The 24,312-nt window shown below is 31.9% G+C and overlaps 1 protein-coding gene across 1 annotated transcript in view; it reads left to right on the top strand.

Moving 5' to 3' along the window:
- Positions 1 to 9,230, top strand: part of LOC136975018 (neuropilin and tolloid-like protein 2) — a 142,018-nt gene extending 132,788 nt beyond the window's left edge. The window contains exons 8-9 of the mRNA XM_067270009.1: positions 7,794 to 7,949; positions 8,524 to 9,230. Coding sequence (XP_067126110.1) covers positions 7,794 to 7,949; positions 8,524 to 8,822 — 455 coding nt within the window. The 3' untranslated portion in view covers positions 8,823 to 9,230. The remainder of the gene's footprint in view (positions 1 to 7,793; positions 7,950 to 8,523) is intronic.
- Positions 9,231 to 24,312: the final 15,082 nt, after the last annotated feature.

The raw sequence follows: 24,312 nt of genomic DNA, 5'->3' as shown, positions 1-24,312 counted from the left end.
AATTAAAAATTGATAATTAATTCGAGTAATTTTCTATTAGCAGAAAAAAATTCACAAAGAAAATTGAAGGATAAAAAGGATAACATTATTCTGATCATCAGATCCTTAAAGGATGCATGAATTGACTAGCCATGTGGAAAGTTCACACATGAGAGATTACAATATCGAGAGTCGTCCTGGATAATAGGTTCAATAGTGCAAGATATAATTATTCTAGAAACATTTGAGAAATCAAATTCATGTGTCCAATAAAATCTCTGATTATGTCAATGATAAAATTATATTTTATAGAAAATGTACATTATCACATTCGATTTAATTGAATTTCATTTCAGAGAGATTGAATAAAATGACGTAAAAATATTTTAAGAAAATTCTTATATACTTAAATTAATTATATTATTTAATACTTAACTAAAAACTTATTTTAATTATTTTAATTGTAATTAAATTAAATTAAATTAGACGTATAAATTAAGATTTTAATTATAAAATTGAAGTTTTGAGTTATTTATTTGAAAGTTTATAATAATTAAACCTCAAATGCAATCTCATAAATAAGTGTGGAAATTTTTGTATGATATTTAATTTAAAATATTTATAAAATTTCAAATTAAAAGACACGTGTTGGAAAATGTATTACAAGAAAAAATGTAATATCATATATTTTATATTTATTTTCAATATTAATTATTTAATATTATCAAGAAAGAAGTTTTATTATTATTAATTATTTTACTTTTAAACGTAAATATATTACCACAGGCAGAGCAGTTGAGAGGGAGGAAAAGATAGCGATTTTTTCCTAGGCTCGTAGAAAACTTAGTGGTTCTTACCAATATTAAATTAATACCCATTAATTTTATACTGGTAGGACCCACTATTGGAACTACTATTGGAAATGTTATTCGGCTGCAATTTTTGAAAATTGCAGCCCAATAACATCCCCACTGGCCTTTTGTCTCTGTCTTTCCTTAATTTTGAGAACGGAGTCAGATAAATGAATGCCGAGACGAGTCGTGAAAAACCACAGGAGCAGAAGGCCCTGATTAACTATAAAATTATTTGAATTCATAAATTCTTTCCTGAATGGAGTGAGATACACGGCATAACTCCTTTGTTAAGAGGAAAAGTATGATGTACAGGGGTAATACACTACAAGATTCGGAGCTTTGTGAAGAAAAATTGCAGTCCGGCATTGCGACGATGTCACAATAAATAATTGCTCCTTTTTATTAACATAAAACAAAAAGTTTAAGACTTATTTTTATTGATGACGAAATATTTTACGTATTTCATTTGTTCAAAAAGGAAAACAAAATGGCAAAAGGGCTTCGCTTTACCTCAGATCCCATGCAAGCTCCCATTTTATGAGGATCAGTTCAGATCTCCATAATGGAACGTAAGGGTCGTCTTTTCCATTTCTCACCGTACTGACTGGCCACATTAAAGGTCGGATTCATCTTAATGGGCATAATTATGTCGGGCTTTAAGCTTAAATGTACTGTTATCTCGTATTTATAATTAAATGTGATCAATTGACTCATTAAAAATCAAAGAGGAATATTTAGAAAAATTTTAAATCCTGATTTATTTATCATTTTCTAATACCAGGACTTTCGGTTTTTAATTTTAATTTTAAATTGAACTTTTATTTTGTTTGGAAATTAATCAAAGATTTAATTAAGTAAGATGTTATTGTTGAATTAACGTATTCAAGCAATTATATTAAATGAAAAAATAAAACTGAAATTGTAGTATTTTCATGCTTTTTTCAGAGGAAAATAAGCGATTCCTTTTATTAAAATTTAATTAAATTATCATACTTAATATTAAGTTTTTAATTAATTAAGAGTTAGTAATTAGAAATTATTAATGTCCGAATATAGAATATGTTTTGGTGAGTATAATATAGAATATTATATTATACTAGTAATAGAATATTTGGTTGAATCTTATAATATAATTGAGATGGGTTGATAATGATAATAATAATAATAAGCGCAGAGCCCAAACTGCTAGGAGTTGAAAGTTGAAATTTGGTACACCATTAGGGTGCTAAATTTAACTTTCAACTCCTAACCGGTCATGAGAATGCACACTAAGAAGGGATTTTTCGAAATTTCTCCCTGTGAGGGATTACCCTGAAGCACATGGTTACTACTGTACTATTTTAGATGCGAATTTTGCGTTTTAGAGGAAAATCGAACATACTTTTAGACCCATCTAAAAATTTTCTAATTAGCCTCTGAAGAGGGGGGGCACTAATTCTTGCACTCGGTGAAAATTCGGCTATGTGTGATAAACTTTGTAATTATATAAACCAAATTCTACAATATAATACAGTAGAAGGGTTAAAAGTACGAAATTAGCTAATTTTAATGTTTGTTCTTATTTTATTGCCTGGGCAATGCCGGACTTACCTGCTAGTTAAATTAATATTTTTAAAAAGTCCAGAAACGTGTTGCGAAACATTTCCGGCAAAGACATTTAAAATTGCGTGTGGCGCCATCTGTTGTGGGATATTATTAATTATTACAAAATTGCAAAAAGGTTAATTTTGAAGGTAGAGACGAATTTTGTAAAATAATAATAATAATAAATAATTGTAAATGCTAATGAGTAAATCTTCATTAAGTCCAACTCCACTCGATATAAGAAAAATTGCTCCTTCCCCATCTTCCCACCCCTTGACCTTCAACCACCAAAATTTAACAGCATCATTCTCCCTAATACACAAATCTCCTTGCAAAGTTTCATAAATTTCCGACAAAAGATGCTGCAGTTATTAAGCTTTAAAATAAGTGAAGAAAATCGTGCCACTTAAACACACTAACATCCACATAAGACAGAAAAAATCCCCGAATTTTTAGCATTTTTCGACGTTTCAATGTTCCCTGAGTACAAAAGAAAATTTTTTTTAAATATTTTTTGACCGATTGCCATACTTTCCCTCTATTTGTTTAAAAGTGTAAGTGCTTCTAACACTACTTTTATATCGAATATAATTCGAGATATAATATAAAAATTATTACGAATTTTAACAACTGCTATAATATAAATTCAAATTATGATTACTATTTTTTAAGTAGCCTAAAGTATTTCTTTCGACATAAACTTTTTTTTTACTTCCACATAAAGAATATTGCAAAACATATTATAGGTTAAAGTTATACACTTAATGTCTTAAGTATGGGGTAATTCGGAGCTATTATAAATTCCGTGATCAGTAAAAAGTTGTTAAAAGTGATTACAACCGAATTTAATGCAAGTAAAAATTTTGCTAGTGGGTAATTGAAGTAAGTTTTAAAGTTACACAATTTTGTTATCAAAAAAGTGCACCTATAAAATACACAGATTAGGAAAAGTTTAAGTTGAATTTTGCATAAATTTTATTTTGTGTTGCTTTTCTCAAACTATCATTTATATAAAAATGCTTTTAAAGCCTTTTTTTTCAGGACATTTTTATATCCCTCCTATAAACAAAGTTCAAACTGATTCTCTTTTGATTTACTCTATCTTTCTGTGTAATACCTATTCCTCTCGAAGTGTTGAAGAAACAATTTATGGGGATCATTGAGGCACTTTCTAAGTTTTATAAAGAATTCGATCGATTTTATAACATTTTCAAATCGATTCGGGTCTATAACGTCATAAATATCGCGAAAAAAAGAAATCTGCTTTTTTTTAATTATAAATTTAACTTTGTTAATTTTCTTTTTAAATTGCAAGAATTTAAATAATGTAAAAGTTTTTAAATTGAATTTTATATTTTTATTATCGTTGTTATATTTTTAATTTATTTAGTTTTTGTTTTCTGTAGTTTTTTAGGTAGGTTCTACATTTATAGATGGAAACTACTTCTTGTAATTCGAACTATCGCTTTATAATCTTTTTAAAATTTCTTAATTAGCATTAATATTTATGTGTTTTTAATTTTAAAAAAATTGATTTTTAATAATTAAATAAGTACAAATTTATTTTTAAAAGTTATACTTATTAATCTTCCTGGGTTTTCCTGTATATATAATATAGTACTTGATTTATGTCATATATATTCTTACACGCGTATATTCATGCAAAATCATTTTTAAATATATAAAATCACGTAAAAGTAAGTACAATATTTACATTAATAAATCAAATTATATGCAATTCACTTTTAAAATTGTATATGGCATTATAAAGTTTTCTTTCCTTCCTAAAATGCTTTTTTAAAAAAAAAAATATCAACTTACTTTTTTAATATATATTTTTTTTAAAAAATAAAATATATAACAACAAACTTTTAAAGATTTTTATGTATATTTTATTCTTCTTTAAAGTTTCTCTATCTAACTTTATAGACTTTAAAAAATAAGAATAAATACTGTAGCAATTTTTATCAGGTATTTGTTGGGTTTATGATTTTCCTTTAGAATTAAATTCGGTTTTTCCTTCCGAAATTCTTCTTATCTTCCGTTTCATTCTTCTTAGAAAACCTAAATTTAACATAAAAACGTCACTAAAACATTATCAAAACTCAGATATGTAAACTAGATAAAACAATATTCTGAGCCAATGTTTGTTTTATAAATGTAATAAAAATGTATGAATATTAAATGTAAATTATTTTAAATATTAATAGTCATTATAATTAGAAAAATAAATCATTTTAGTAAATATTATTAAAGACTTTACAATGAAATTAATTATGTTTGTTTAAATGGAATATAATTAGTAATATTAATCATTAGAAACATTTTTTTTTTAATTTTTAAGATTATAAATCACTTTTTAATTTAGGAAATTTTAAAATAAAAACAGTTTTGTTACAATCTGAGTTTTATTCATTTTAAATTATTAAATTAAAATTAAAATAGAATTAATGGAAATATTTTTCTAACAAATATAATAGCTTTATTGAAAGAAAATTTAATTAATTCTCATACAACCAAAAATGAAAAATCAATGTAAAATTAATTTAAATACAATAATTTAAAAGTTATATATTGTTTGCAAACAAATATACCTGTATATACTTTTTGCTTGTATAAAAAAATAAATAATAAGTCAAAAAAAACCGAAGAAAAGTAGCAGAAAATAACTATTTTACACCTGACTGGAGTTACACGAATAGAATGTTAAACATTCCATTATTTTTCTGTCACACATTTAGAATCACAAGAGACTTTGACCATACCGAGTTTCTCATGTCAATACAGCAATTCCCTATAACAGTCTTAACCTTGAATGAACCATTCTATGGTTACATTACAGAATTCGACGAGAACGTCTACAGAATACAAATGACGGTATACAAATAACTAGCTTCATTGAAGATTACTTTAAGAATTTCCAAAAGAAAACATTAAGCTCTTACGCATGTAAAATTACTGTTATGATTAATTATTATAGAGCCGATGTTAAAACAAGCTGATATCGATTTAATGTTATTATTGAACAGCATTATCTTTAATAAAGACGGCTTCGATTTCATATTAATGAATATTGGCGTCGAAAGTGTCAAATAATCAGCTCGTTATCCAATCTATCTTTCCAGTTTGACAGCCATTTATAAATCAATTTAAATATTAGAACGAGGTGAGAAATTGTGGTTGTTTCTACCAAATTATTTTCATTATAAAATGATTAATCTCCATTAAAATGTCACATTAAGTTACTTTCAAATTCCTATTTTTATACAAAATTTTAATTTATTTTTCTACATTTTAGTTATAAATTTATAATGATGATAACCTCGCTTTTTAATGACGTCTATTTTATATACGTCAATTCTTCTTCTTTTATAAACTAGAAAAACTTTTTTTATTATTATTTTAAATACAATTGTAAATGTATTTTAATACCAAATATATAAAGAGAGATAAAAAAGAAAATAACGATCTTTTGTCAGCGATCATCAGGATCCGCATGGTTTCTTTCAAATAAGAACCAATATAGGGCACCCAATCAGTCTTCTGACAAAGCCATATGACAATTCTTTGTGTGTTGAGAAAATTTTGTTGAAATGGTTCTACTGATTACGATTGTCAAACCTAAGATATTTGCTTAACGATCGGGTATGCTTGACTTCCTTAGATATCATTCTTGGCTTTTCAATACCTCTTCGTATTCTTTTTCGAATATTAGAACTGCGACAGAAAAATCGCCATTCACAAATGAAATTTCGAATTTTTCAAGCATATGACAGCATTTTTTGATGAATAGTTGGACCATCAATTGGATTTTTTCAATGTAAACTACTATAAAATTCGTTCGATATAATTTTATTCTTATCTCCTTTAAATCGATTTCCATCCTTTCTACATCAAATTCAACAAGACAAAAACTCTTTACTACTGTATTTTGATTTAAATATATATATATACACATTAAATTGAATAATTGAAATTATGAATTATCGATATTTTAAACGTACAATTTGAAAATTTTACTAAATTTCAGTGATACAAACCCATTGAAATTCTTATCTTTATCGATCGATAGTTTAACTGATCGTTTAATTTTTTAAAACTATTTTTCGACTTTGTTTATTAATTTTGATATAAAACTATCCTGATAATGTACTATCTTCACCAGATACTTTTATTGTCATCTATTAGTATGATAGCGGAATAAAAAGTTTCATTTATTTTCTCATATTTCATATGAAACTCTGGACCGAAGCCAGAAAAATAATGATGGAGTTGTTTTGATGCGAGAAACTAAATAAAAAAGAAAAAGAGAAAATCCACATTTCCGCATCCAGTTTCCTGAAAGGAATTAATCATGACTTTTAAATAGTATTTAATAGAATATTTTTAAAAATCTAGATGTACTTAATAACTTTTCATTAATATATATCTACCTGATATACCCTAAGAAATGGATTTTCCAATAGAAAAAATATTTAAGAAAAGAATCAATAAATGATTTTTATAAAATGTAGAAAATAATCTTATATTTGGAATTCTTTTCTTTACAATTTTGCCGTTATTTATCGATTAAAACTATAGATTTTCTGTAAGTTTTACTGTATCCAATGATAAACGAGAAATATGATATTGCTTAACATCGAATATAAAGTAAATCGATAAGATTACGGACATATTAATATAAATGATCTCTATCTGAAAATTTACTGATAAGGTAATAGATTTATGTATATCAATCTGCATTATTGATATCCTTGCTTCCTATATCTGTAATGTAAATGGATATTTTTACTAAGTTTTACAACAAAAAAAATTGAAATAAATATATATAAAATATGTAAAGTTAAGTTTCTTTTTAAAATCATTTTTTTTTAATGTCCACAGATGTGAAAATACTAATAATGATTTCTAAATTTCTCACAATTTTCATAAAATAATATTGTATTTTTTTTCTTATATTATATAAAAGTTCAGTTTAATTACAGATTTTTTCATAGCTTCTTTCAATTGCTTTAGCTAAAGATATACAATAAAATATTAAGAATTATAAATAAAATACTTTTAGTCTTAAAATTTATTATAAATTTTATAAAATTAAGCTTATAGGTCAAAATTTACACTTGTTATGGCCTTAAGCTATAACCTACACAGGGATTTCCCTACCTAAAATAATTATGAATTTAACAACCTGAGACCCTAAATTGTACTCTTGTAGCGTGAAGACCTAAGGTGTGTATCTATAGTTAAGCTTATGGGGCCATTAAGATATACCAAGTATTATTGCTTCCATTATAATTATATATTCATATATTTATAATGTAAAAATTGATAAAACGTAGAAATAAATTAAAGATAATCTCGTTTTATATTTTATAGGAGAATGTCAACAATTTGTATGTAAAGAAAGTCTTTTCTGTATTAACTCTGCTTCTAAATCTTGTACTAAAACCAGACATTATTGCATTGATAAATCATTGGTATGTAACAGCCTTCCAAATTGTGGCATGGATGATTATAGCGACGAAGATAAATGTAAGTTTTTCCTTCTTATTTCTAAACATTAATTCAATTAAAACAAATAAAGAAGTGAATTGTAAATAATATAAGATCATTAAATTGTAGTTTAGCGTGTTTTAAATTGGTTAAGATTTAAATAGATAACATGAAGTTAACTTGAAATGTTTACACATTTGAAAGAATTTGAAATAATTTTAATATTGTATAAATTTAAAAATTTCGTGTAAACTAAATGAAAAAAAGAATAAAAACATATATATATATATAATGTTTTAGGATAGAACTATTAAAAAATTCTTATTTAAAGCTTATAATTTAAAAGATAAAAAGAAATATTTATTTTAATTAATGAAATGAGATAGATATTTACTAATTAATTAAACTTAATAAGTTAAATATTAATTTTTTTCTTTGATTAATTAAAAATATATAGTTAATTCCTACAGTAATCTGTAATGTTTATTTTTCTAAAAAAGTATTTAAATTTAAGTTTAAAAAAATAATTAAAGATTAGAGAATTTTGTAAGTATTAAACGTGATTTATTACATTATTTTATGAAAAACTTTTAAACATTTTAAATATTTTCAGGTAATCTACCACTGGTAGCAGGTTGTGGAGGAGCTGCTGCAATGGTAGTTTTAATTGCTATCATCTCCATTTTTGTGTATCGACGCCATGCGATCAGGAAATCACTTTCTCAAAGCCAGGGACTCACTATGCAGTTACGTCAACTAGAACACAGTCCTTCATTCGCAACGAGGCAAATAGGACATTTCTATTCCCAACCATCTGATATGAGGGCACCACACGAAGTCAATTGTAGCGTCCATAGCCACTATGATGTCATCATTAATAACCGTTATGGAGGATACCCCACAGAAGTTTGACAAAAGCAGCCTCTCGCTCTAGGAGAGCGAGGGGGCCGATGTTAAACGCGTCAGAAAACGTGCCTGGGATTTCGTTACACTCGAAAATATAACATACAAAAATATATAAATAATGCCGATAAACATACAATACAATTTGTACATTTATCGACATAATACAGAAGAATGTTCTATCTATCTCTCTATCTATCTCTCTACCTGTTGACAATGTACAAGTAATTGTTATATGGAATGTTTCATATAACTTTACTCAGTCGCATGGTAAAACGTGCTTCACGATTTTAAACTATTTAAATATTTGGAGCAACAAAGAATTATATTCAAAGAATATATATATATATATTGTAGTTTTGTCTAAAGAAAAATATGCTAGCTGATAATTCTTTCTATAATTTACTCTATATTAAAATCAGCAGATATATTTCTTATAAAAGTTTAAACCATTTAATTTACTTTAAAATGTCATAATCAGGATATCATTTAATGAATTAAAATGTTTATTTCCTACGCGCGAATATTCTTCTTGTAATACAGTCATGCAATAGTCGAAATATAAGAATTTAGTTCGAAATTGCACTACCGAACACCATACGTGATTCTCATTAAGCCACAAAATGAGACTTTAAAAAAAAAACACTATATCAGAACAAGAAATAGATCTAAGAAATGGTTTAGAATTAAAGTGCAAGTATTATTATATAGAAAAATATAGATATAAATTGTATATTATTGCACTTTGTAAAGTATATAATAAGTAGAGTTATGATACTACCAGAAGAATGAAGTCTGAAAAGATTTTTTCTCTGCCTGGTTATCTGTAATATGAGAAAAAAAATCACCGTTTTCTTAGAATATTTTCGAATTTGCACAAGTAGATTTCGGATGCTATATATTGAAAATGCAAATAATCCAACTATTTATTCACCAAAATGTCAAAGTTTAAAATATTGTTTTTAAAATTCAATTTAAAAAATGAAGTTAATGATACATGATGTAACTTTAAATAAAAAAAAAGAACTTCAAATATTTAAGTTTTTCATATGTACAATACCGTAAAATATATTTATTATTATATATTTTTTAAATAATTAGATTTAATTTCTTTTTTTTTTTTTTGTTAAAATTTAATTAAATCTTGCTCTGAAGACTCCATTTTTATGTCCTGCAGGAGCAATAAAGTTTCATTAACTTATCAAAGTTTATATTTTCGGATCTTTCTTACATTGATCAATTACAGATGATGATAATAGAAATTTATGGAAATTTTATAAGGTTTATTATTCATTCGATGACTCATTTATATAATACAATAATGCATAAATAAAGATGATAAATGTGCTGAGAATTTCATACATGTTTTTTAGCTTCATATATATATGTCATATCATATCTATTGTTATATATAATTTTATTAAATTGAATCTTAAACAGTGTCTGATATACAAATGATGTATAAGATGTCGATATGCATCTAATGTAATCAAGAGTTAAAAAGAAAAAAAAAATAGTTAAAGTTTTCTCTCATGAAAAACAAATGTTTTTTGAAGAAAATATGCAAGAAAAATTTTAAAAAGTAAATGATATTATGCAAAATTCGTTATAATATATATTAAAAAAAAACTTTGTTATGTTTTTGAATTCAAGCAATGTGTATCTGATTATGTGGAAAAATTAAAGATCGTTCGTTGAAAATATCTTTTAATGTCTCTCTTCTTTTAGTATGTATAAGGCCTAAACTTTGATTTAACAGACAAAATTCCCAGTATTTAATTAAATTAACTGGATTTTTTTCAAATTCAAAAGTCGTCGTTTATAATGTGTATTTTACAAAAATATATTTATTTATTTCGATTTATATGGTACACTTGTGTTTATTACTGTCTCAGAACTACGGTGATTATAAAAGCAATAATACACATAGAAAACGTCTTGTACGTATTTAATTTTAATTACACAAACGTATCTGCATAAATAAAAACAGATAAACTAATTAATTTGCCAAATTTTTTAACTCGCACTCGGGAAAACATACTTTATTGTAGGCCTTATAACGAAATTTCGGCTTTAATGGACATTACTCGTCCGAATTAGTCCGTTAAATGAAGGTTTTACTGTAATATTTTGCATCTTTCAATCAATTTTCGGAAAAAAAATTCAAAATTTCGTACAATTTTAGCCGAAAAACAAAAATTAAGCCCTCTTGCAGTGGCTCTGACAATTTTAGTTTCGGCAGCATCGAAATTTTGAAAATTAATTCTTATTACTTGTTTTCTGTTTCATCTATGATTGTAACGTTATGAATAATTTATAACGTATACACTATTAAAGTATTTATAAGAGTTTTCTTTCCTTTATTTAAATCCTTGAAAAAGAAACTCTGTAACATGCAACTCCATCCACCTTCGTACATACTTTTAGAAACGTTTTACGCCCGAAAGTTGGAGACTATATATATATTAATTTTACAAGCATATATACTAACATCGTAAATATAATCTTAATGTATTATTTGTTTTAAGATATTAAAAGCACAAAAAAATATAAACCTAATATAAACCAAGCCATAATGAATATAGAAAGCTGACAAATGTAATCTTCTAAATGGACAGTGATGAATTTGCAATAAAAGCCCATCACTCTGATTTTTCTCGTGTTTCTTCGTTCAATTTTATCAGTTCGATGACTTTTATTGCAATTTTATCATAATACTTTTATTTGCACACGACAGACATAAAAAGATTATAGGGGCCTGAGACCCATATTAAATTAAATGACAATTAAAGATTGCAGGACTGCAATACAATCCTTATTTTGACAATATTTTCAGAATTTATTATATATTTTTTATCGATTTGCAATGGAATCTGAAATCGAAGCCTAAATTACGAAATGCTATTATTGTTTCCTATATATAAGTGTTCCTATAATGTAATTAGTTTTGTTCATCTTGGCTGAAATCTTATACCTTTATTTCTTTTAATTATTGCAGATATTTGTTTGAATTTGTTAAAATTTAATGGATAATCGTGATTTAATTTGAAAAGTTTTCTATTTTCAAATTTAAAAAGTGCCTGTTTAATATTTGTTTATTATGAAAGTAATACTGATATTCAGTCTTACTAAAGCAAATTAATATTTGCTTTAGAATAGCTTGATGTAAAGCTTAAAAAATGTTAATGTAATTCAAAATATTGAATTGCTGAAAAGCAAATATTGATCTATTTTGCAGCTATTCAATATTTTGAATTGCATTAACAATTTTTATATGTGTTTTGCTTCATTTACACTTGTTTGTTTGAGTTTATTTACAAGTTTTTCTTTTTTGAGAATGTGACTAATAAACAAATTTACTTAATTTTTGCCTGCAATAATTTTGTTCTAAAAAAATGCTCTAAAATAATATACTTTTGACAACACTTTTCGCTAACAATCAATCATTCTATTTTTGTTTTCATAGTTTTTTAAATGATAATTGCTATTTCATTTACCAATGTTTTGCTTGGACACAGAACTTCTTATCAAACTCATCATGTAAAACTTTTCATAATAAAAGTGGTATTATGTATTTTATTTTTAAAATTCCACTCAAATTTTAATGACGTTACGTATAAAAAAAAACATAAGTCCTATAATGTTCTGGATACATCTAGAAGGAAATCTCAGCAATAGATTTTTCAGTAGTGAGGTGCAGAGGATGCTTCATTTTTCTTCATTGTGAGTGTACTTTTTAGATTATCCTGAGAGCAAAATCTTAGTTACGCCACTGAGGCTAAATGATAATTTGAGGAAATTTATCATTATTTAATAACTACACAATTCTTTAAAATCACATTTATTAAGTAAAGTGTACTATTCACTTAATACCAAGAGATGGAAAGAGACTTAAGAAACGACTTCATGAAATTTTAGATGAATGAAATCAGAAAATACGAAAAAGGAATCTCTTCTAGAAATCTTTATGTCCCTGTAGTGAACTGAGAACGGCTGCCCTTTATTAGTTTTAAAATATAATATAATATTATTTCTGGATGTATTCTAATATGAATAAATTAACAGAAAAAATTTGAGTAAAATATCTCTTCTTCCAACATTCTTTCGCAGAAAACATTTTTTACATTAATTTTTCGTATATTATAATTAGAAATAAGTACATTGTAATTTGATATAAATAATAATAAATTTTACTTTAAATTTATGTTAATTTAAAATGTTTAAAATCCTGTTATAAATAATCATTAATAATATTAGAGAAGAAATTTATTATGGCAAAGGTATATCAATCATATTTTTAAACTTAACACAAAAATACGGGTATAAGATAAATTACAAACTTAATAAAGATCGATATATGAAATGTTTTTAAAATACAGGATTTCATCTTATCTTTGTTATATGTAAATATCTTCATTTCCCATAGTTTTTTACTTGACGTTATCGTCCACGTTGTCAGCATTGTCTACTATGGAATCCCAGAGTTTGTTTACTGTTGTCACTTTTTCTGACAATAAGAACTGTCAGAATGGAATTTGTATAATTCAAGCATCCGTTTATTTTTGCGAGTATATAAATATAAATGTCATTCTAGTTCAGTTTCTGATCTAAATAGTTAGCTTTGTCAATAACTTTGTGGAACACGTTTATTTTAGATTTTTTTCTGTCATGTGGGCATGCAGATAGACTTTTTTTATGCATATTATAGATTTGATCAGGCCCACAATGGCGTGAGGATCGGAGCCGGTATATTCTGAGAAATCCATCCACAAATACCCAAAGACATATTGCTATCAAGCACGGTAGCTTAGCTTCTGCTGGCTGTTTTGGAGTTTAAAAACAATAACAATTGCCGTGGATTTTTAGCTGAAAGGAGTATCGGATAGGTCGGTTCATACTCCTCAACTTCCAGTCTATTTCTGTACAATGGGGTTTTTAACCTTATATGTTTCTCCATAAAATACCTACTAAAATCTATTAAGTTAGGATCTTACTAAGATCTTATAGCTGCAGTTACCTGGGCCCTTCCTCTAGGTTTCTTCTGACTTTCCTGGACATTTCGTTTACGCGTTGTCGTTACGTCGGGTAGTTCTTCCCCCGATTCTTCTCCGGACATCGTGGAGTTTAATAACGTTACTACCGTAACAGGGGGTATAATTAATACTCCCTTCTTTAGGTTGATAAGAAAGCCCTTATCAGTGATCATATCTCTACCGATAATGCCATCGCAAGGATATGTAACGTCTATATCTACTAGACAACAAGCAAAGGGAAACTGCCGGTCGCCGATTTTGAAGGTAGGGTTCGCAATACCGTAAGTTTGAATGATATGGCTGGTAGCGCTTCTTAAATCGGTCTCTTTATTGTGGTTGACATGTATCCTTTCTTTCATTGTTTTGGCAAAGGCCTTAGACAAAAGGGATACTTTAGCTCCGGTGTCTATCTGCACAATGGCCAGGCTCTCTCCTACATAACATTCAAAAGTGGCTTCGCTTCGAATATCGGGATAGGTAATAGCAGTTACCGATTGAGCCCATGGTCTCCCGGTTTGCAATTTTTGCTTTTTGTCCTTTTCGGGATTTTGTCCGACACGAGAGGGCCTTCGTCGAGGACGGATCCCTCGAGTTTTCCGGTTATTATACGGAGATCGCCGGCCCTGGACTCTTCGCACGTTTCCTTTCCACCTGTTGGGTTTCTCCTCTCTAGCATGACCCCTATTGCTCTCATTGCTTTCGCGCCTTCTTGGGGCTTCCGTATGCTCGACGTCGCTTTGCGTTCGCGAAGGAGCATCACTATGATTATTATCTCGGCGATCGGAGGGATTCCGGTTCCGATAGGGTTGATTGTTAGGTCGGTTGGGCCCACGACTAGGGTTACCTGAGCGGAAGCCTCCTCGCCGGGAAGGTGGATTATTCTGATTACCTCGATTATCTCCCCGATTATTTCGCCTCTCTGGAGGGGTTCTAGCATTACCGGTCGCGGAGGTTCGGGTTAACCCTTCCTGGCTTGAAGTTCTTGCATAGCCGACATTAGCTGGGCTATCTCGTCCTGTGAGGGGGAGTCTGTCACCCACTCGCTGTCCCGGACTGTTCGCAATATTCCCCGCGGATGGGAGGTGAGCTGTTCGATTGTCTCCTTACTGATCGCCGCATTGAGCGCCTCATCGAAGATCTCAGCCTCGCGACTCATTACTCTTCTGCAGATCCTGATATCGATCCTATTAAGGAATTGCGCTTTTCACCGTTCGTCTAACTCTTTCCTTTGAATGCGCTGAATAATAGCAGCTTCCGCGGCATCCGCTACGGGCTCCGGTGTGATCTCGATTTCCATGGCGAGCGCTTAAAGCCGGGCGGCATATGCTTGTACGTCCTCATCCTGTCTTTGTACGCAGGTGTAGAATTTACTAAGCCTAAACGAAAAGTGTTCCCACTCAAACCGCACGATCATTAAGCGCTTGAATTCGTCAAAGTCGTCGATCTCTTTGATTCGTCGGTCTTTCCGGACGAATTCCCGAGCTATCCCGGTGAGTTTGAGCTTGGCTACGGCCAGCATTTGGGCCTTTGACCATGTCGCGACTTTCGTTACGTCCGCTAAAGAGTCGAAAAAATCCGTGACTCTGATGCCTCCCGTTTCTCCGGAAAATACGGGCAGTAGTGAAATGATTCCGCCCAACCCTCCTAGAGTGAGGGGATTTGGATTCAGATTCTGGTGAGCTGGTCCCGCCGCGGGTTGCGGATTGCCCTCCATTCTTCCTAAGAAGTTCGATTAGATTGGAACTATTCCGATACTATTTCTAGCCTTTCTACCTATCGGTTAAGTCCCTACTTCAACCGGAATTGTCCTTTTTATTCGAATATGGTCCTTTCCACTCTATTGATATTTTGAAGGAGTCTAACCCCACTCCTGACACCAATTTGTGGGTGCCGGGAGATGGACGGAGTCTCGTTCCTCCTTTTCTCAGCTAACAGGTCCGTTAGACCTGCCCACGTCAAGATGGCGGTTCGGATGGGTTACGCGTTACGCGAGTGGAGGAAGTTGATGGGTTCGACGATGGAGCGGCGGCAGCGATATTCGAATAAAGGACATTACAACTTGTAATAACAACAACAACGATTTATTAACGCTAACGCTATGGTTACAAGAAGGGCGAACGACTGTTGCCTAAGTTCGGATCCGCGGAGGGAGAGTTTACATAAATTTGGGTCATACCTCGTGATCCGGGTCGGTCTTCTAGGCCAAAGTATTCCTTGGATTGCGGGCGGTTTTCCCTCGATTTTGGTGCACACACACAGTCTAAGTGACAGAACATAACCGGCCCCCCTTCCTCGCTTGTCGCCCTTTTATCGTCTCGGTCACGTTATTCAGTTTCACCAACCAGCCTTTTTCGACTGTTGTTCCTCCTGATTCATATTTTCTCCGTGGGAACCAAGCAATAAAATATTTTATTATTAACGGCTTGGTTCCGGCGGGTTCGAATTTTCACAATTTATACAATGACAGTCTAATAATATTTATTTTATGCTCCCTCGTTGCAAATCGCTTCATTATACTTTACACCCTAACAGTAATATTTCCTCTATATTTATGTTTATTTTTGTTAAAGTTCCTGTCATTTTTCAAGAAAATTTGCAAAATTCGGTATACTTTCATCATTCATTTAAAGTATAAAATTCCTATATATATATGTTATATGATGATATAACGCTAAAATAAGATATATACGTGAACAGAAAAGTTGTAATACTAAGAATACTTTCATTTAAAAAAGGAAACCATTATAAATAATTAAAAATGTATTAAAAGTTTGTAACGGAAAATCGATTTTGGAATTTTACACGTTCAGAAAAATTCATTAAACATCCATCTAAAAGATCCCTCTGAAAAAACTTTATTTTTATTATTTATTTCTATATTCTTCCCTTTGTTTTTAATACGATATCGCTCCGTGTTTTTAACACTAAAAGTTTGTATCTAATCGTCCCATCTCTTGTCTATTTTCTGAAGCTTCCGTTTTCTTATTTTCAATAGTAATTCAGACATCTTTTCTGAAAGTCACTTAGATTTTTTTCCGTTTATAGCCTTTGGGGATATATTCTTCATTTTAGTTTTCTTAACGCTTCCTATTCTCTAAAGTGAAGAACGTATCCAATGTGAATGAATATCTGAAGAGCTCTGAAAGAAATCTTCAGATCGTACTTGAACTGTTGCATAAGAATATGATATTCTAATGATACGTTTTCATGATTTTCTTACGGCCATAGTAATGTTCAAAATAACCTCTCAGTCGGTTTGACGAAAAACACAAATTTTATATTTACAGTAAATGTACAAAATAATCCACATTAGAGTTACAATTAAATATGCACAACACTAATTCCAACAACAACCGACTATTCCCGTACAAATTCGTCGAAAGAACTCCTTACGAACAAACAGACTTGTAATTAACAAAACCTCCGAGTCAGGAACAAGTTCATACACAAACACGTAACTTCCAACGAGAGAGTTAGTTAGCACCTCGATAACGACGATCTCCCTTGATCCGATCCGATCCGATCACCTCCGATACGATCACACCATCCCAGCCGATCGCGATACGAACTTAAATAGTCGACGGCGTTCGAACCCTGCTCCAATCAAATTTGAATGTTCCCGCAACGGCCGCCAACGGTCACTTCCCGCCGGCCAATCGTCCGATGGTTGACGATTCGAAACTTAACGGTTCTTCCCACGGAAGTTCCTAACGGTCGTTTCCAACGGCCGATCCTAACGACTTTTCCGTTATGACAGTTCGTTATAACAAACAGGTGGGAATCGCGCGTCTTGGCGATTCCATACCTTACACCTCCGCGGCCAAGGATCAAACTGAGCTTAGCCCAAGCCTGTTTGATCCAACAACACTCAGCAATTTTACAAATGTCCGTTCGTGCGGACTGACCCTTACCTCCGGTACAACCGGGCAAACTCGCTATAACCCGCGCACAGAGATGCCTCGCGATAGTGTAGGACCCCTTGGATCCCCGAGACCTATCCGCGCGGGTCCCCCTACGAGGAGGTCGTCCCCGTCGCCTTCGGCGCGTCATCCGGTTTTGTTGGTCACCAGATGTCGCTCGGCCCTTCTCACGGAATTTGGGTTTCTTACCGCGAGCTCGGTTGTGACCGTTGTCCGTCGTTTTCCGGACCGGCGATATGCCTCCCTCCGGATTTAGCACGTGTGTGGGTGGTTCCGATTGGCCACTGGCCGCGCCCGCCGTGGCCCGAGACCTCCGGGTCTCTTCACCGCTGTGTTTTCTTTGAACCCGAGTGACGGTCGCCAAGATCACGTTCGCCTGTTGCCCAATCAATCCGGCCAAGTCGTCCACGGAATGACACTCCTTCGTAGCATCCAGGGGCTTATCCCGTGTCGCATTCGGTAACCCTAGCAGCGGTTCGCTAGTTTCCCCGATCGCTCGTCTTTGGTCATCGGCGTGTTGCGCCAACTGCGTCGCGGGTTCCCGGCCGATATCTCCCAAGTCGATTATTTCCCCGACGCCACAATTTTGACCCTGAGGCGTCCCAGCTACCCCATTCTTTACTGCTCTGACTCCCGGCCTCCCTTCATCAGCGTCCTCGCCCTCCAGTTTCCTGTTCGCGGCGGGTCGTTCGCTTCGGCTATCCGATTCGCTACCGGAATATCTCCTCGCAATAGGAGTCGCGTCCCCTGCTTTATTTTGCTCAGACTGCGCCCTCCGCTCACACTGGGCCGTGCGCTGCCGCTCTTGTGTCTGGTCAAGCGGTCCTATGACCATCCCCCGGTTTTTGTCGTCGGGCGGCTCTCGTTTAACCCCCTCGCTTGCTTCCACGAACATCCCCACTACCGCACTTAATATACTCTGCTCCTCAGCTAATTCCCTTTTTCTTGCCTCGAAATCCGCTTTCTCTCTCGCTTCTACCAGCGCTCGGAAGTCCCTTTCCGTTAAGAGGGCGTCTGTCGCTTTCCCTAACCTATTGGTGATCGCACACGTCACCCGTGCCGATCCTGGCGTTTCTTCGCGTCCTTCCTCCCACAATCCAAGCGGCACTGACGCTAAGCCTGCCTCTACCTGGTGACCGAAGGCTCCCACTAACCGTGTCTTCCCCCTCGTTTCTGTCACCGCTGGTACCCTTGACTTCCTCAAAACTGAAATTTCGGCTCCCGAGTCGACTATAGCCGACAAGCAACTTCCGCCACAGGCCAACTTAACTCTGCGTAGCGAATCGTCGGCTTCCAGTTGGTCGTACGTTGTCACTCTTGCCACTAAACGTTCGTTTGGTCGGGATGACTCGTTTGCAGGTGCTAACCTCGCCCGGTCCGGCTCGCTGGACCGCTTCCGCTTGGGGCAGTCCCTCCTCCAGTGCCCCATTTTACCGCAAACGTGACAACTATTCCTCGTGTGTTGCTCGGGCGCGCCCCGTGTCACGGGCTTCGATTCCCTTGGCAGTTCCCTCTGCTGTTCCCGCTGTCGTCCCGTTTTCCCGTCTAACGTTAGTTCGCCGCCCGTCGCTTCCGAAAATTTCTCTATGTGTTTCGCTAACTCCGCGGGTTTGTTCCACCCGCTCCCTTCCTGTAGTATGACGTATTTCCTCGCCTCGGGGGGCAATAACGTCTTTAGATGGTCCGCCACAGTCAATTCTACCAGGTCCTCTACCGTCCGCACCTCCCTACTGTCTACGTAGTAACCGTATAAATCCCTCAGGCGCGACGCAAACTGCGGCCACGTTTCTTCTGGGAAGCGCACTGCCCGCCTAAACCCCTTTAAGTATTCCGCGGGGGAAAGCCTCAGCTCCTCAAGGACAAATTCCTTCAGGGAAGGGTAATGTTTAATTTTCTCCGCTGACAATCTAGCCAGCGACGCTCTACACTTTTCGGACAATGCGCCCATCACTATCTGCCCCTGTGCTTCTGCCGGAACCTCGTAAGTCTCTAAGATTACCTCTACCAAGCGGAACCACGAAGGTACCGCCTCTTCTTCCTCCGGCATCTTTGGTAGAGCCCCCCTTACTCTACGGGCGTAATCGTCAAAACTCGCTTTGCCGAGACCGTCCTCACTATTCCGGGACCCCTGTGCTAACCTTTCCCGTTCTAATTCTATTTCTGCTCTCCTCACCTCGGATTCGATCTCTGCTCTTTTTGTCACTTCCGCCTCTGCTCCAGCTTTGATTTTCTCGATCTCGAGCTGTATCTTAAGCGCTTCGAGGTCGTCTCCCGACCCGCTTGTCCTACGTGATGACCTCGGCTCGTCATCCTCCCAATCTCTAGCCTCTAGCTGCCGCGATTTCGCGCGTCTAGGCATCTCTGTGTGCTAGCGAGAAACAAATAATTTACCTGGGTCTAATTGCTGGTGATGCTCTGTACGTACGTCTGCTTCTCTGTCGTAGCTCAGTTCTTCCGATTCTTTGGAGTATAATCCAGGATAGTCCAACGTAATCCAATGTATCCAAAATATCCTGTCGAGACTGCGCCAGTAATGTTCAAAATAACCACTCAGTCGGTTTGACGAAAAACACAAATTTTATATTTACAGTAAATGTACAAAATCCAAATCAGAGTTACAATTAAATATGCACAACACTAATTCCAACAACAACCGACTATTCCCGTACAAATTCGTCGAAAGAACTCCTTACGAACAAACAGACTTGTAATTAACAAAACCTCCGAGTCAGGAACAAGTTCATACACAAACACGTAACTTCCCACGAGAGAGTTAGTTAGCACCTCGATAACGACGATCTCCCTTGATCCGATCCGATCCGATCACCTCCGATACGATCACACCATCCCAGCCGATCGCGATACGAACTTAAATAGTCGACGGCGTTCGAACCCTGCTCCAATCAAATTTGAATGTTCCCGCAACGGCCGCCAACGGTCACTTCCCGCCGGCCAATCGTCCGATGGTTGACGATTCGAAACTTAACGGTTCTTCCCACGGAAGTTCCTAACGGTCGTTTCCAACGGCCGATCCTAACGACTTTTCCGTTATGACAGTTCGTTATAACAAACAGGTGGGAATCGCGCGTCTTGGCGATTCCATACCTTACAGCCATGATGTGTTGACCATTTGTATCATGGCCGTAGAAAAATTATTTTCCTATTTGCGATTTTTCATCTTCTTTTTAACTAGCAAAGATAATAGGTAGTGATAAAATGTAAATGTCATGGCTAATAAAGTTTTATATAAAAGTGATCAGGATATTTCGAAATGATAATCGTTAGCACTTCTATAATCAAAACATCAATTCAACGATATGATGATTTTGAAGCAAATACATGCAATGGAGATAAGTTAACACACGTTATATTTTTTATACAATAGATTGATAATACATCACAAAATATTATATACATGTTTCCTTTCAAAATATAGTTTTAAAAATGTTCCAGAAATGAAGCCTCAATTTTCGTTTTGAGGCTTTGGAGAAAAATACAGTTTACTTTATTTACTTTACAATAGGATTCAATTAGATCATAATGCAAGGATCACATACAATAGCCTAGCATTAATGAAATAGCATTATTATTATTAATATTATTGTAACAATATTGTATAATACTAATTCTGATATATTATGCGTATATGTATACCAGACTGTATGTATTATATACAGTCTATTCTATAACTATTGTTTCTTAACTTTAATGCTTTATATAAGAATGAAAAATAAACATAATGAAATAAAATATGTTAAGCAAAAATTTATAACAACAACATTTATAAAATTGATTTAATTTTTTTTAAAAAAACTCTTTCCAATTTATAATTTAAAAAATTTTACAGATATAAAATACATTTGAAATTGGGGTGTTTTAAGAATACATATATACAATAAAAATTATTGAAATTATAATTATATATTTTATTGTTGATTGAAATAAGCCTTATACTAAGTTTAAATATAATACTTTTCACTAACTTATTTTATAGATTCCTATTCAATTTGTACTAGTAAGTTCTGCTTTAAAAAAGAAATTAAAAAAGCTGTATTCTGAAATTTAAATCTATGTTCACCATAATCCAAATTGCAAACTCAAAAGTAAAGATAGCAACAAGCATTTAAATGATGTCTTGTCTTCACAAAAGAAGAAAGATTATTTTACTTAACCAGTCTCTAAAGTTTTCTTTTCTGAAATTAAATCTATTAGAAATGTTTATTAGGTCTAACAGTAGTTCATTTTGTAACAAATTAGCATATCTTGTCATTCCAACATAAATTCGTAACTATAAAGGAAAGCAATTGTATTTTTCGACATTCAAAGAGGAGGAAATCACAGAAAAGACAGAAATACTAATTAAAAAATTAGTTAATTATTACTTTTACCAGTTATTTATCATCATTCCTTTTTTTACAATGGTTAGACTATATTAGAAATTATAAAATACAATACTTAACATATAGAAAAAATTAATCTAGTAACATTTTAAATATTGTTTATATATAGTATTATTGATTACAGTTGATATAAATTAATTGTTTTTAATTCTGAAAAAATATAAACAAAAATATATAAGGAACATATCTCTGATAGTAAGTCAAATATCTATTGGTAAGTGGTTAGTTAGTCACAAAATTTTTAGATATTTAAATACATTTAAATTTATGTATATATGTGATAAGCTTAATTCTAGAAGGAAAGCAAACAGATCTGGAGCTAGAGCCAAAAATTTCTTAAAGAATATACGGCTCCGGAATCCAGCAGAAAAGGGAACCTTTAACTAGGTCTGGTTTCAGCTCCAAAGCTTTGATTTTGAATGCAATGAATTTCATCAGGCCAATAAAAAAAGTTTTAAATTACATTTGTGATTATCTTAACTTCTAAAAAATGAATTTTTGAATTAAATCATCACAAATTCTATCTTCATTTCTTATTAAATACACTTTTAATTAATATTCCTATCCGTTCACAAATCGAATTTTGTTTTATAACTCAAACTTCGATAGATCTGTTGAATCTTATATACGGTTATTGATTTTGCTAAATTTAATCAAAAACAATAATAAAAAGTGATTAATGCCGTAGTTTAAACAACTCTTTCAGGATTTTTTTTAAATAACAAATGAATAAAAGAAAAAGAAATGAGACTAATTACTTAATTTATTTTTAAATCAATGTACTGTACGTAAATACCAAAAGTCAAATTAATATGTTTAAACTTAACCTGTAAATCAATTAAGTTCTTGATCAAAATTCATATTTTTCTCCTGTCTTATTAATTTTATGTATTTATACTGAGATAAGAATAAATATGCAACGTATTTCGTATAAAGAATACAATAACAACACTAAATAGCACTGAATACTAAATAAAATGGTATCTTTAATGAGAATTAAGTTTTTTCCCTATTAATAAATATAACAGAAATTTAAATATGTTTTATAATTTTAAATTACTTTAAATTTGAAAATTTACTGTATTGTTTAATTTAATAACGGTTAGATCCTTAAATATTTCATTTAATTTCCCACAAAGAATAATATATATAATATAGGAATAGGGAGAATATTTACTATATTATTCTCTCGGTTAATTCTATATATTATAATACATAGAATGAATCGAAAATAATAATTCATTCTAAATTAATTTAAGGGTATATGAGTGTGTAGTGCATGTACAGTACAATTGTAATGAGTTATAATATTTTATATTTCTGTATTGTGAACATTTATTTAGTCGTAAGTTATTTAAAGAATTTCAAAATTTTATGTTCAAAAATATCGAAATTTTTGATTTAGAGGATATATTTTTCAATAAAATATTTATTGGTTGTATTAAATAGCTTGTTTAGAATAATTAAATAATTTATTTCTATGTTACAATAAATAAATGTTCATTACTATTAAATTATCATTAAAATCGTTTTTTTATTTTTAATTAAACATATTTCTAAGAAAAACGTTTACTATTAATTACATTCAAACGTTTTCTTATACACAAAATTGTTTTGTAAAGGGTCAGATTTAGACATAAGCTAAAACCCTTGTGTTTATTTTTATTATTATTAATATTTAGTAGAAGAGAAAAGACCTCTTAAGCATAGATTTTGTAATTATTATTCAACAAAAAAAATTATTATTCAAATATATAATGTAATCAAATGGAAGAGCAGAATTACACTAAAAGTTTCATTCAAATTATATGTAACATATAATAATCTCATCAATTGCCTCTGGTGAAGTGAAATGTCTGCCAGTTAGACATTATCAATATACCAACTTCACTAATTACATTCATTTTGTACATAATAATCAGTTATCACGTTTCGATTTTTCATTTGATAAGACAATGTTGCCTTGTTTAACATGCAAAACTTTACTAAAATGAATTTCATTAGAAGATAATATTAACAACTTCCACAGATTTTCATGTTGTAATTAGATAAACAATTTAGTTAACTGCAACTATAATTTCAAGTTTATCGATTTTTCTAATATTATAACTTTATTACGATATGAAAAGATGCTATTAAACCTTAC

The sequence above is a fragment of the Centruroides vittatus genome, unplaced genomic scaffold (assembly GCF_030686945.1).
Source record: "Centruroides vittatus isolate TY-2023 unplaced genomic scaffold, ASM3068694v2 contig_361, whole genome shotgun sequence".
Taxonomy (NCBI): Eukaryota; Metazoa; Arthropoda; class Arachnida; order Scorpiones; family Buthidae; genus Centruroides; species Centruroides vittatus.
This window is presented reverse-complemented; position numbering and strand designations above follow the sequence as displayed.